The sequence below is a fragment of the Musca domestica genome, unplaced genomic scaffold (assembly GCF_030504385.1).
Source record: "Musca domestica strain aabys unplaced genomic scaffold, Musca_domestica.polishedcontigs.V.1.1 5, whole genome shotgun sequence".
NCBI classification, from domain to species: Eukaryota; Metazoa; Arthropoda; class Insecta; order Diptera; family Muscidae; genus Musca; species Musca domestica.
The window spans coordinates 3,114,192-3,130,207 of record NW_026712346.1 but is presented as its reverse complement, the minus strand read 5'-3'; the positions used below and the strand labels follow the sequence as shown (position 1 = coordinate 3,130,207).

General features: G+C 32.2%; 1 protein-coding gene and 1 long non-coding RNA gene across 6 annotated transcripts in view; one reads left to right on the top strand and one right to left on the bottom strand.

Moving 5' to 3' along the window:
- LOC101888100 (lysine-specific demethylase 6A) overlaps positions 1–16,016 on the bottom strand; it is a 333,176-nt gene that overhangs the window by 143,930 nt on the left and 173,230 nt on the right. For all 5 annotated transcript variants that reach the window (XM_059128234.1, XM_059128235.1, XM_059128238.1 and 2 more), the window contains one exon: positions 11,240–11,417. In XM_059128234.1, the coding sequence (XP_058984217.1) occupies positions 11,240–11,417 (178 nt within the window). The remainder of the gene's footprint in view (positions 1–11,239; positions 11,418–16,016) is intronic.
- On the top strand, positions 7,376–8,551 carry LOC101891562 (uncharacterized). Its single transcript, XR_225432.4, has 3 exons — positions 7,376–8,187; positions 8,253–8,402; positions 8,469–8,551. It is a non-coding gene; the product is annotated as an uncharacterized LOC101891562 (long non-coding RNA).

The following is a 16,016-nucleotide window of genomic DNA, read 5'->3' as shown; positions in this document are numbered from 1 at the left end:
CTTTATCACGAAAGATGGGGACACCAAAACAAACGCCATGTTCAAGATAAATTAAAATATGACTTCAATATAGAAGTCAATTTGGAAAATGACATTTGTGAACCTTGTGTATATGGGAAATCAAGTAGAAAAATATCCGGAAGCAGAGAAAATGCATCTACGTAAAATTTGAAGAAAGAGGATTCAGAAACTACAATTGGAAGCCATGACAAGAAGCCTCAGAATTCTGATGACACATACCTTAAAGTTCCACTGACAAGCCGATATCGTAATGAAATTCCAGATACATCGTCTGAACAAGCCACTGATTTTGAAGCAATAGAAATCGGAAATGATCTAAGTTCAGCGGAAGACTTTCAAGGATTTGATAATGATGAGTGTCATTTAAAGAGATGTAGAGATTCCGATATAGAGGAAGAACCAATATCAAACAGCTTAGAAATCGGACACTTCTCTCAAGTTCCAAATATAATGACTATGTCTTAATAGCACAGGAAATAGAAACGCCGCAAACATACCAGGAAGCAATAAATTGCAATGAGAGTAATGAATGGATTTCAGCAATGAAAAATGAGATTATATCTTTGCAAGAAAACAATACTTGCATCTTGACAGAATTACCAGATGATACAAAGGTACTTTGTCGGCAAAGTGGGTATTTCGTGTAAAACAGAACGCAGATGGAAGCGTAGAGAAGTATTAAGCTAGATTGCTGATTAAAGGGTTTCAACAAGAAAAATGTTTAGACTATTATCAAACGTTCAGCCCAGTCGGTAGAATGTCGAAAATAAGATCACTAATAAGTGTTGCTGCTACAGAAAATTTACATATGTTGCAGTTCGATGTTTCTACAGCATTTCTATATGGAGAATTAGAAGAAGTTATTTATATGAAACTGCCAGAAGGATTTAGCGATAGTACCAGAAAAGTGTGTCAATTGAAGAGAAGCTTATATGGACTAAAGCAAGCTCCAAGATGTTGGAACAAGAGAATTGGAAGTTAATTCGAAAAATTAGGTTTCAAGGCAAGTACGGCTGATTCATGTTTATAGAGAAAGGAACGAAAATAAGTTAATTATAGCATTGTATGTTGATGATGGATTAGTAGCGGCCACAGGACTACATCAAGGTTAACAAAAATCATGCGCCAAGCGAATTTTAAAATGCTTTAACTTTATGAACTGCAAGTCCGTGTTAACGCCCATGAAAAAAGTAGAGCATCCAATAAAGAAGGAAAAGCAAAAACTGAATTTCCGTATATGCAAGCCGTTGGAGTATTGATGTCTCTAATGCTTGGGGGAAGGTCTGATCTTGCTTACATCGTTTGCTACTTATCTAGGCATTTGGAAAATCCTACACATGAAGATGTTTTGAAAGTGAAGAGAGTGTTTTAATATTATATCTGGAAATTTAACAAAAGACCTCAAATGTGAAAGAAAGGGGCAAAAGATACTCGAGTCTTATAGCGATTCGGATTTTGGAGGATGTATTGAAACCAGATCTACATCCGGTATTGTAACTACTTACGCCGGATCTGTTGTCTCATGGTCAAGTCAACGACAGAAAATAGTATCAACCACATAATCGGAAATTATTGCTGCTAGTGGAGGCAGTAAGGAGGTGATTTGGATATCTCGTCTATATAAAGAAATAGCAAATATAAACCAAGTACCTTCCTTATATATTGACAATACTGCAGCACTGCGTCTGGCACAAAATCCAGAATTTCATCAAAGGACTAAGCATATTTCCATCAAACACTTTTTCATTAGGGAAAACATTGCTGAGGTGAAGTCAATGTATTGCAAATATCGACAGAAAATCAACTTGCTGATATGATGACCAAGCCTCTTGCTAAAGGTCGCTTAAACTTTTTATGTTATAAATTAAATCTGTGTTAACTAATAAAACAAGGAAAAGTGTTGACTTTTTTTTATAAGCACACACTGTATTATATACATGTTATTTTGAAACTGTTTTCTATTTAGTGTACATTTTTAATTTATTCATTATAATAAATATCACCGAACACAATAAGTCTTGTCTTAGGTTGTGCTTCGTACCCAGAATGTGAAAAGAAGTACCAGTAATCTATGTCTCTAAAGCCGAGAAAACTAGTCACACATTATTCAAAGACTATAGACCGATTAGCCTCTCTTTCTTTCTAATGAAGACCTTAGAAAAGTTACTGGAAATGGAAATTCGTTCAAATTTAAATACAAACTAAAAAGCACGCTCATGTCAAAAGTCGGTCAGTAGAGACAGCTCTACACGAAGTTGTGGGCTACATTTAGAAAAATTTGGAAAACTCCAGTTTTACATTAAATGCCGTACCCGATATAGAGGGCGCTGTCAACAGTGTGAAGATGGAGTCTCCAGGATTTCCTCTATCCCGATTAAATAGTTCAAGGACAAAGCATAGCGGGGAATGACGTGGCTGATGAATAAGCTCGAGGTGGTTCTATTTATATACCGATCGATGAGATTTTTAAACAAGACTCTAACCGAGCCAGATTTTTAACAACAGCTGATTTTTTTTTCTCTTAGGAGAGTCATCAGTAAATTTAAATCCGTTGTTTTTTAAGATATATTAATGCATTCCTTTAACATATCCATCTCAGTTTTAGTTTTCTTAAAAAAGTAGTGATATACAACTTGAAAATCTCTACATTCAAAACAGGACCAACGTGAACCTTTAGTCTTGTCATAAAATTGTACTGTATCATGCAGGGCTTGAAATGCTAACGCCAAATTAGCAATAGCACCAAAAATTTTCAGCGTTGCCTGCTAAAAAATCTTCAAAAAATGTAGCACATCAATGAGCTATGCCAATAAATAGCAACACATTACAAAAAGATTTAGCCGAGAGATGCTACTTGAAATCGTCAGCAAAGGCAAAATAGCAGTGAGCAACTGAAGCTAAAATGAACTTAGCCTTAGCATCAAAATAACTCAGCACCAAAAAAGCAACATGACTGCTGCGGCTTAGCTCGGTTTTTAGCCAACAAAAACAAATAATTATTTGTGAATTCAGTGTTGCTTATAAAATATTTGACGTCGTATGAAATGCGATAAAAACCGCATTTTTATCCAATTTTAATTTTCATATGTAGACAATGTACAAATGTTATTGAATCCTATTAATTTATTTTAGTTTTGTGAGATATTATTCAATATATTTAGAAAAAAATATTAGTAAGTTACAATTCAAAAATAAACTTAGATTAGCTGACGAGCTCTAAAACATATGTACGTGTTTTATTAATGTGTACGTTGACAACAAGCAATCGTAAAAATATGTTTTCGGCTGCTTATTCGGCTAAAACAAAAATAGCAGCAGATGAAATTAAAGCTATTCCTTATTTCGTGTGCTGAATTTTTAGATTTATTGTCGGTTAGGGCTAAACAAAAATAGCTTGCTTATCAAAAGCGAGATAAGTATCAATGCGCTGAGCTAAATAACTGATCATGTGCTATTTTAGCCGTGGCTGTCAATATTTAATAGCAGTTGCACTGAAAGCCGAAAGCTAGTTTCAATAGGTGCTGACTTTTAAACCCTGGTATCATGTAATCAATTAATTGTAACTACCTATAAGAGTGCTATGTTACACTGTTCCTCCAAAGGTAAATTTATCTGTTGGTTCTAAGAATTATTTTCTTGATGTTCACACACATATACTTAAAAACTTATATTGAAGTTTTATTGACGATTATGTTGGTATTTGGAAAAAGAAATACGACACAAATTAAAAAACAAAACAATGAATAAAGACTGAAAGTATTTAAAGTCTTAAAGGAAAAATAAAGCGAGAAAATAAGAAACAGATTTGAATTTAGTCATATCGTGCTTTTAAAACTGTTGCCCACCAAAAAGCTAGTTAACAGACATGTACTGGTCTTAACAGTGGTTCGCTTTTAACATAGCATATTAATCCTAGTACAGCAAAACATACGATCAGCAGGAAATAAAGAGGAGCGAAAGCAAATTCTTTTCTTACTTGGCATAAGCTGTTACTATTTTTCCAAATATTCCGCTTGTAATTTTCTTCTCCAATTACCAATATTTAAGAGAACATTTAGGAGAAATTAATATATACCCTCCTTCTTATTCTACTATTTATTTCAATTGTTTTAAAAATTAATGTTCTATAATATTAACGATGCTAATTATGAACGTATATCTCAACATAATTTACACGTTTGATAGAAGAATTGCCTGGCTAGGTAGACTACAATAACTATATTTCCCTGTATAAACCCTATCTTCCCTTTCTCGCTTCTATATCTTACCTAGAGTAATCTGCTAACTATACTTCTATCTATAAACCATATCTTCTCTTTCTCGCTTCTATATTTTCCCTATAACCAACATCTTCATATCCGAGTGAAGCAGCAGCCGACCCACGTGTAGTTGCGTAGCTTTACCAACCTAAAGGATCATTAAACTCTTTGGATCATCGCTTGATAAAGCCTAGTAAAGATTTTGCTTCATTAATGCAAGAATCACCGAAAGATTTAACATTATCAATTTTGTTTAAAGCCATTAAAGTAGTAAGATAGTAATAGTTAGATTCGAAAGGCCGACATTTTTTGTATTTTTAAGACGAAGGGACATACCACTTAGGCTACATTAGTTTACGAGGGATTGTAAATCGCATATTAAATCGTTAAGTGATTTTGTAGGAAGCTTGAGCTTCACACCATGAACGTTCATCTGAACTTTGGAAAAAGCAATTACGTATGAAGACCATTCAGGTTAAGAACAAATATTAATGGACTCAAGTTACACCAGATGAAAAATGGTGTTCTTTAAAGAGATATAGTTAAAAAGAGCTTTTTGTGTGCAATCCTGTATGTAGGAGGATATCCAATTAAATTAGTGTCCGTAGATCCATTAAATCTAGATGAGTAGCAATAGCTTGAGTAAATAAATAACGTCAGTTTGTTGACTATATACAACGTCATTCTGAAAATGACAAAGAAATTGTAACAGTTTTTAGGTAATGTGTTATATATTAGGGCAATGTGATATCCTGCGCGATATTATGAAGAATTTGGGAATGCCGCTTAATTTAGCTATAACTATGGAGAAAACATCTCGATCACCAGTAGAATTGAAAATATGTAGTGTCCCGAAAGATATGGTGTATGTTTTGCTATGCTGATTTTCTGTCCACCGTAGAGTTCATGAGGAGGAAAGACTGCGGGAGCCTTTGATTTCTTTGCTAGCAGTCAGTCGGGCGGGGAGGATCGGTCCTATTCCACACAAATCTGTATCCAATACGAGTAAATATTATAGACTCCCTATATAGTTTAAAAAATATAGTATCTATTGATTCTAAATAGACCATAATGACTAACACAAAAAAATGCCCCAATGCTAATCATTTAGAAGCGTAAAAAAAGAACTAATCAAACACGTTTATACACAAGTCTTTTTTCCAATTTAATTCCCACAAGATTATGCGTGGGGAAGCGCATCAATACCCTCACCTGTCAATGTCCTATAAGGGTAAAAACAATTTTTATTAGGACCCCTATCGTGCCTAAGTAGTTTCTTCTTCACATCATTAGGCTAGAAAACATAAAAACGTTTCTTTACAATTTCATTTCCTCAAAATTCTATTTACTCAACTCATAATTTATATAGGTTACTAGCTGGCCCGGTCCGCGTTGCAGGCCCGTAATTTTAGTCTTTAATGCATATTTTTAAAAGTATAAGTATTTTCACCACAGGTTTTAATTAGAGAGTTTAAAAACAAAATAATAGATCACATGTATTAAAAGGTATACATTAACTGTTTTTTAATAGCCCATCTACCCCAAAATTAGCCTAAACACATATTTTAAGCCAAATCGATTCGAAAATATAATCAAAAAATTTCCGCGAAGAGGTCTTCTACCCCCTTACAAGCTAAGATGTCAAATAAGGGTAAAATCAATTGAAAAATGGGACCAAGACGCTGGAAATAGCCGAAATCAGCGGATACCTTCATATAAGGGTTATACCAAATTGTGTTGTTCTTCCTAAAATCTCAAATTACCAACATTTGAGGAAATTGAAAGGGGCTACATCATTTGAGGGACTACAACAATTTAGACCGACCTGATACATATTTTGTACAACTGATTCTTCATGAAACCCCTAGAACTGTATCAAATTTAAAAATCTATCGTAACTTTTGCGAAGTACAGAGCAAAATATTTGAGGCCCTTTGTGTTTGGTTAAGCTATATAAAATGGACCCTAAAAACTTTTGACCCGAAACCCCTTTTTGGGATTTTTTCTATCAACCAAACAATTTTCAAAGTATAATTACTGACGATAGCGCATAGTCACCGTATAAAGTTACATGTGAGTTAAGGTTACTCTTAAGGTTTCGGAAGAATTTTCCGAGGATATGAATCCTATTCTTTCTAAATTTTCAATTTGCTCCACTATTTTGTATAGTCCGCATATAACAGTGCTCTTCATATTCGGTGTTTCACTGATTGCAGTCCCAATGAATTTTGCGTTGGATAGATAGATTATTCCATATCTAGTAAATTTCTTGCAGTTTTGGACTTCAAAATCGAAGTAATTCCTAAATTTAAAATGTTGAAATCTTTGTTGATTAAATTATGTCCGTGAGCCTCTTCATTCACCATTTGCAATCACGATAGAGGTCACCAAATTTAATATTCGCCTTTCAGACTTAGCACATATTATTCTTAGGATTATTAATGTTACGAAAGGAATATATTTGTGCTCATTAAAATATATCCCTCAAATAATATTATCTCCCAATAATCGTCGACCAAATGTGCTATAAATTTTAGGTATTTTGAAGGGCACATAATCATTTTTCAGGTTATAAATCATTTGTCAGAAAATTACAAGAAAAATCAACTTTATGATTTATTTTGTATTCCCCAATACCTCTTTATATTCGTTATATCATCGTATTTAATTAAATTATCAATTCTCAATTATCAGTATTATAAAGGTCTTACAATATTTTCCAAATCAAAAGTAATTTTAGAATTCGTAACTTTTAGAAGATCATGTTATAAGGTATTTAGTTTTTACCAGTCGATTAAACTGGTAAAAACTATATATATATATATATATATATATATACATATATATATCGAAATAGTGGGCGTGGTCAATATATATAAAAATAAATTGTTGTTCGTTGGCAATGGAATCAGTTGAGAACGACTGAACCAAATTGAATTTTTTTTGTACAAACGTTCGTCATACACCGAGTCTGGTTTTTAAAGAAAAGAATATTGACCACGCCCACTATTTCGATTTATCTAAAATCCTTATATTTGCCAAAATAATGCAGATATCGGTTTGAGGAACTGACCACGCCGACCAACGAACAACAATTGATTTTTATATATATAGATGCATAAGTTTTGAAGTTTTACAGCAAGTCAAAATTTATTTTTTAGTCATTTTATTTTTTCTGTCATTTCATTACTAACATAAGGTATAAATTCCGCCCACTATTTCCATTTATGTAAATCCTTATATTTGCCAAAATAATAAAGATATCGGTTTGAAAATTATTAAACGAGATACTATTGACTTTCCCTCCAACTACAAGTTTGTATTTGGGGGCTGAGGAACTGACCACGCCTACTTTTTAATCTAAATGTATAAACCAATTGTGGTTCGTTGGTAATTGAATCTGTTGAGAACGGTTGGAACGATTTGGATATTTTTTATATTAATGTTCGTCCTACCCCGAGCTAGATTTTTATGAATGTGTCCCCAAGTAATGCAAAGGTAGCCAATTGACACCTTTTGGTCCCCAAGTAATGCAAAGAAGCGACAGTTGTGCATAAATAAAAACCACCACGAAAAAACCAAACGAACATTTGAATGAGATCTCTACGAACAAGAACCACTTTGAATAGTTAGTTAGAAATGACAAATAAAAAGTTAAGAATGAGTAGTAAAAGTAATAAACGTAATAAAATAATAATAAAAGTAATTCAAGGTAAAATTATAGCATTCTTCTCAGAATTGTTACAAATTATTAATTTGTTTGTTTTCACTATAGGTCAAATCAAAATTTTAGCTGATGCTTTAGCTGAGTTGAAGGTGATGGTGCTACGATCTCAAAGTGATGAGATACCATTATCGAATAGGTTCCCCATCACTTATAAAAAATATTGAGAATCAAAACATATATGTAAGTATTTTTTAAATGTATTGCTGAACAAACATAGATTATATACAATTTTTGTTAATTTTTAGGTAAAGATTATAGCATCAATTATAAAAGGAGAGGAAATATCGAAATGTTTAAAAATGTTATCGGTTCAAATATTACTACGAGTATAATATTGAGGGAAACCATGGAAAAAAGTTTGAAGTCCCTAAGTAATATATACAGCGTTATTTTAGGTAAGGTGTATATAAACATTATTTTTATATTCTACATTTTCATACATTAAACATTATTTTTTGCAGATTCAATACCAGCTACAGAATATTCGGACACCCCTGAAACACAACTGCGAAAAGGAAAACAAGTGCTTTTAAAAATATTAAATTTAATTTATTTTTGTTCAAGTTTTATAGAGTGAGGTATATTTGTATTCATTTGTTTGCAATAAAAAAATGACTTAAAACTAAAAATTAGAATTTCACTAACAATAATTGGTACTGAACTAGTTCATGGGAAACCAGTTTAAAATTGGTCTGCTTATACTAGATAAGGGATAGTCAAATGACACTAGTACATAACTGTATACATAGAACTAGTTAAAAGGTAGTCTGCTGACACTAGTCTGTGGCTGTGTACTTGGAACTTGGTAAGGGTTAGTCTTTTGTCACTGGTATATGACTGTAAACCTGGAAATAGTAAAGTACCATCTACAGGTAATGCAAAGGGAGCCAATTCGTTACCTCGTATGACATCCCCATGTTAAAGATTACAGTTGTTTGCTCTGTGAGGGGTCTTAAGTGGAACTAGTTACTTCAACTCTGAGAATCGACGAGTTTCCGATGCCGAACTAGTTCATGTTGCTAGCGGGTAGTAACACATAAGTTGAGAACGGCTGGGTCGATTTGACTCAAATTATACGAATTCAAAATTACTTTTGATTTGGAAAATATATCTACTGGGGAACAGAAAATAAATCATAAAGTGGACTTTTGCTGTAATTTTTTGATAAATGATTTATTCATTTCAAAATACCTCAAATGGGCCAAATTAGAGCACATTTAGTAGGCAGTTATTAGGAGACAATATTATATGAGGGCTATATCTACCTTTTGCAAGATCAATGATCCTTAAAATAAAATTAAAGCCTGTGCAGAGTTTGAAAGACGAATATTATATTTGGTAAACTCTATCGTAATTGCAATTAGAGAACGAAGAGGCCCACGGACATAATTTTATCGACAAAGATTTCTATTTTTAACGAACTTTATGGGGTACCTAACTTTAATAAACCGATGAAACTTTATTTATGATAGTTAAATTAAAGTCACGTTGCCAAGAATTCAATTTAGAAATTACTATCGATTCTGAGGTCCAAACTTGGTAAGGGTTAGTCTTTTGTCACTGGTATATGACTGTAAACCTGGAAATAGTAAAGTACCATCTACAGGTAATGCAAAGGGAGCCAATTCGTTACCTCGTATGACATCCCCATGTTAAAGTTTACAGTTGTTTGCACTGTGAGGGGTCTTAAGTGGAACTAGTTACTTCAACTCTGAGAATCGACGAGTTTCCGATGCCGAACTAGTTCATGTTGCTAGCGGGTAGTAACACATAAGTTGAGAACGGCTGGGTCGATTTGACTCAAATTATACGAATTCAAAATTACTTTTGATTTGGAAAATATTGCTACTGGGGAACAGAAAATAAATCATAAAGTGGACTTTTGCTGTAATTTTTTGATAAATGATTTATTCATTTCAAAATACCTCAAATGGGCCAAATTAGAGCACATTTAGTAGGCAGTTATTAGGAGACAATATTATATGAGGGCTATATCTACCTTTTGCAAGATCAATGATCCTTAAAATAAAATTAAAGCCTGTGCAGAGTTTGAAAGACGAATATTATATTTGGTAAACTCTATCGTAATTGCAATTAGAGAACGAAGAGGCCCACGGACATAATTTTATCGACAAAGATTTCTATTTTTAACGAACTTTATGGGGTACCTAACTTTAATAAACCGATGAAACTTTATTTATGATAGTTAAATTAAAGTCACGTTGCCAAGAATTCAATTTAGAAATTACTATCGATTCTGAGGTCCAAAACTCCAAAAAATTGACTACATATGGAAATAATCCATCCAATGAGAACTCAAAATAAAAAATTCATTGCTCTATAAATATTTTGCTCTATACTACGCAACAGCTACGATACAGTTTTAAATTTGATGCAGTCCTAGGGGTTATATGAAGAATCATATGTACAAAATATGTGTCAGGTCGATCTACATTGCGATATAGCCCCTTTCAAATTCCTCAAATGTTGGTATTTTGAGATTTTAGAACTAGACATTATAGAATTATAACTATAGGAACATGCTTTGGTATAACCCTAATGTGAAGGTATCCCCTGAATTCTGGTATTGCCAGTTTCTTGGCCACATTTTTCAAATGATTGTGCTCTTATTTGGCATCTTAGCTTCTAAGGGGTAGAAGATCTATTCTCGGAAACTTTTCAATGTCAATGTTTCGGCGTAGCGCCCATATAAAATTACCTCCTGATGTGTTGGGGGTAGAGAACCATCTTATATGTGGCTATTTTTGATGTATACATTTTAATATATGTGCCATTATATTTAGGTTTTTGGTAGTGAATCTGTATTGATATTTTTGCGATGCGTATTTATTTCTATTTAGTCGAGTCATCATTTATACTAAAAATTGTACCACTTATGTGAGCCAGATCTGTGAATTTTTATGCTTTAAGAACTATGCATTAAACTTCAAAGAAACTAAAAGAATTCAACTCTGTAGTCGTTTAGTGTCAAATAGACTTAAACAGTTGGTTTTGTTTATTTTTCATTTTTTACCAAATTCTTATATTTGTGAAAACCCGCGAAACTAGAATGGAATTTTTGGGTCATTCCACAAGATTGAAACCAAAATAGTCGAACAATACAATTTTTATCCCAAAATTGTACAATGTGTTGTCCATTAACGTCGAAAATATGCATTTATTTTGCAATCGAATTTCCAATAAAACTCCGAAATGTTATCTTCTTACTTACCCTAGTAGAAGTTTTAGATGCATTTAAATAACAGGCAAATGCATCTTTTGGTTGATTACAACTCTCATATAAAATACCAAGATTTGTCCAAGCCGCTTTGTGGCTCTTATCTAATTGAACAGCACATATGTACGCCTGTAGAGCATCTGTGGGTTGATTTTGTTGCTGGTATAATACCCTAAAATTAAAGTGAAATAAGTTGCATAAATTGTTTATATTTGCTAATTTATTGAAGATTAAATAAAATATAAGATATATTCACAAATAAAGTTAGAAGAACACTCGAAGTATGGTGAATCTTTAAAATACAACTCTACATAAAATACGAAGAGGACGTTGCTGTCTCTTATTCTCTTCATGAGTAAAACATCAACAAAAAAAACATATACCAATAATTTTCTACAATTGTTTTTATGAAATAGTTTTGGAGTTTATTTTGATTACATATTTGATTAAAAAATATTAAATTTATTAAAATCCAACACAGGAAAGTTGTTTCAAAATTCTCTTAAGAATAATTCTTTCATTGTTTCGCCTATTTTGCAATTTAGTTAAACTTTTTAAACAGAAATGTTGTCTTAGCTAAATGAAAATTACACACACATTGATTTAACAAAAAGTAAGAGAAATTGGCCACTTGGGAACGATAAAAACTTAGCCTATAAGAGAGAATTTATACATTATGTTAGTAATGAAATGACAGGCAAAATAAAATTACTAAAAAAATAAATTTTGACTTGTTGTAAAACTTCAAAACCTATGCATCTATATATATAAAAATCAATTGTTGTTCGTTGGTAATGGAATCAGCTGAGAACGGCTGGACCGATTTGCATAATTTTTTGTAAAAACGTTCGTCATACCCCAAGTTAGGTTTTTAAAGAAAAAAATATTGATCATGCCTTCTTTTACGCACACTATTTAGATTTATCTAAAATCCTCATATTTTTGCCAAATAATGAAAATATCGGTTTAAAAAACCAGCCCTAAGTATTTATTTGGGCGCTGAGGAACTGACCACGCCTACTTTTATATATATATATATATATATATATATATATATATATATATATATATATATATATATATATATATATATAAATTGTTGTTCGTTGATTATTGAATCAATTGAGAACGCTTGGAACGGTTTGGATAAAAATTTTTGTTTTACCCCGATTTAGGTTTCTATGCAAAGAAAAAGTGACCACGTCCAATTTTACGCCTATTTGATCGATTTGCCTAAAATCCTCATATTGCAAAAATCATGAAGATATCTGTTCCACAGTTAGTATACGACGTAATCTTGATCCTCCCTCCAACCCTAGGTATCTGTTTGGGGTCAGAGCAACTGGACACACCTACTTCTTTAAATCAATATGTAAAGATTTAAAAAAAAGTGTAGCAGTTGAGAACGGCTTTGTTTATTTGTAATTAAGGTGGAAACGTTTTCATGAAAGAAAATTTTGATACAAACCTCCATAAAATCGCGGAACTGAAAAATTTGACTTTTCTATTTTGATATGGATTTTTCTGTAGAATTGTTTCAAAGTGCATTTTGGAATTGAAAGTGCTTAAAATTCTTAAACATTTATTGCCGGTATTGATTTCACAATACCGAAAACTTTAAATGTCAAGTAACAGATAATTCGGTAGAAATTGTAACAAAAACATGCAAAAGGACGAATAGTGGTATAATTATACATTAACGAAACGGACATATTCTAACTTCCTAGGAATAATGTATAAAAGATCAGAGATTAACCTAAATATTTCACACACGAACGGCCGCACACACATCTCGGCCAATTTAGAGCACATTTGGTCGACAAATATTAAGATATTATATTATATGAGGGCTATATCTAAATGGGGACAAATATATACCTTTTACAACATCAATCATCCTAAGAATAATATAACAACCTTTGAAAGACACATATTAAATTTAGTTACCTCTATCGTAATTGCAAATGGTGAACGATGAGGCCCACGGACAACTTTTTTAGATCATGTTATAAGGTATTTATTTTTTACCAGTCGATTAAACTATATCTGTCTGTGTATGCGGCCGTTCGTTGAAATCGCAATAAAGGCGAAATATTTAGATTAATCTTTGAACTACAATATTCCTAGGAAGTTAGAATATATCAGTTTCGTTTAGGTATAATAATACCACAAAACATTTGTCCTTTTGCATGTTCTTGTACAATTTCTACCGAATTATCTGTAACTTGACATTTAAAGTTTTCGGTATTGTGAAATCAATACCGGAAATAACTGGCTACTTTTGGGTCCCCATTAGACATAGCTTCAATTTAAAAGTACGTTGAGCTTTTTGAAAAGTATTTTTTACTCAAAATTCGAAAGCATAATCAAAACCCTCGAAAAAGGTAAAATGAGGAGGAACTTTTATATGAGCCCTACTTCGAAACATTGACATTGAAAATTTTCCGCGAATAGGACTTCTGTCAGAAGCCAGATTACGTATATTAACTGTGGAGCATATATCTTCATGATTTTGGCAAATATAAGGATTTTAGATAAATCGAAAAAATGGGCGCAAAATTGGGCGTGCCCACTTTTTCTTAGCATAAAAACTAAATAGGGACAGGACGAACACTTTAAAAAATATCCAAATAGTTTCAGCCGGTCTAATCGATCCAATTATTAACGAACAACAATTGTTTTATATATAAATTAAAAAGTAGGCGTGATCAGTTCCTCAGCCCCCAAATAAATACTTAGGATTGGAGGGAAAGTCTACAGTATGTCGTGTAATAATTTTTAAACCGATATCTTCATTGGCAAATATAAGGATTTTTGATAAATCGAAATAGTGGGCGTAAAATTATGCGTGGTCAATATTTTGTTCTTTAAAAATCTAACTCGGGGTATGACGAACGTTTGTACAAAAAATTATGCAAATCGGTTCAACCGTTCTCAACTGATTCCATTATCAACGAACAACAAAGCATAATAATTCACAGATCTGGTTCACATAAGTGGCACAATTTTTTGTATAAATGATGGCCCGTATAGTAGAAATAAATACGCATTGCCAAAATACACGCAAAGTTCATGTAACGGGCGATTTATTGTGTTTTAAAAAATCCTGATCCTATTTTTCAGCCAGAGGTTTTAATTTGAGAGTAAAAAACCTAAATATATATATATATATATATATATATATATATATATATATATATATATATGTATATATATATATGTATATATATATATATATGTATATATATAAAATATATATATATATATATATATATATATATATATATATATATATATATATATATATTAAAAAAAGCATACATCAACTGTTTAAAATAGCCCCATGTAAGATAGTAAGCCAAATAGATTCAAAAATATAATCAAAACCCTCGAAATTGGAAAAATCAGAGGTACTTTTATATGGGCGCTTCTCCGAAACATTGACATTGAAAAATTTCCGCGAACAGGTCTTTTATCCCCGTAGAAGCTAAGATGCCAAATAAGGGTAAAATCAATTGAAAAATGTGACTTAGACCCTGGAAATAGGTAAAATCAGCGGACACCTTCATATAAGGGATATACCAAAGCGTGGTGCAATACTTATTATTATTTGAAAGAATGTGTTGTTCTTCCTAAAATCTTAAATTAACAACATTTGAGGAATTTGAAAGGGGCTATATCATTTGAGGAGGGCTATATCACAATGTAGACCGACCTGTTACATATTTTGTACAAATGATACTTCATGTAACCTCTAGGACTGTACCAAATTTATAACTCTATCGTAATTTTTGTATTTTGAGTATAGAGCAAAATATTTGAGGTCCCTTGTGTAAGGTTAAGCTATATAAAATGAACCCTATAAACGTTTGACCCGAAAATCCCCTATTTGGATTTTTATCTAACAACCGGACAATTTCCCAAGTGTAGTTTCCCGCAGTGTAATTACTGACGATAGCGCATTGTTCCCGTATAACGTTGCATGTTAGTTAAGGGTACTTTTAAGGGTTCGGAAGAATTTTCCGAGAATATGAATCGTTACGCAATTTTCAATTCGCTAAACTATGATGAACCGGGGTATGACGAACCTTTGTACAAAAATTTATACAAATCGGTCCAGCCGTTCTTAACTGATTCCATTTTTAAAGCCTAGTAGAACACAGATCTGAATTATGTAACACCATAGTAGTTTCTAAATAGAAATAAATATTCATGGCAAAAGTTATAATACATAATCACCCATCGTCGGTTTTAAATATTTTGGCTGATCTTATTTTTCAACCATAGGCTTTAATTGTGTGTTAAAAACTTATATGATATAGAACATTTATAATAGCCCCATGTGCAAAACAAGCTCAATTTTTGGTATTGTAAAGAACTGTAATTTGGGATTTGTATTTACAACGTTTAGAATACCGTGCTGTGTGGTATGTAGTTTTGTCCACCTCATAAATAGGGGCAGAATGATTTCAGAAGATAATTACTCTTCTATACCCATTACCGTAAGAATGGAATTTATTTATTTTTGTCATTTAAATTGTGTGGTGGAGATCCCATAAAGTTCATATTTTTCATCATAGTATAATTCAATGACGATCAAAGAAATTAATATTCGTAATTTTGTTCATTTTTCTGCCACAATTTCCAACTGAAAGCGTTTGACATTTCGGAGTTTGTCATATAGACGTACATCCCAAATCTACGTTTCTTGGGGTTACAAATTCAATATAATACAAAATTTTCTTTTCTAACAACACATTGTTTGGAACTA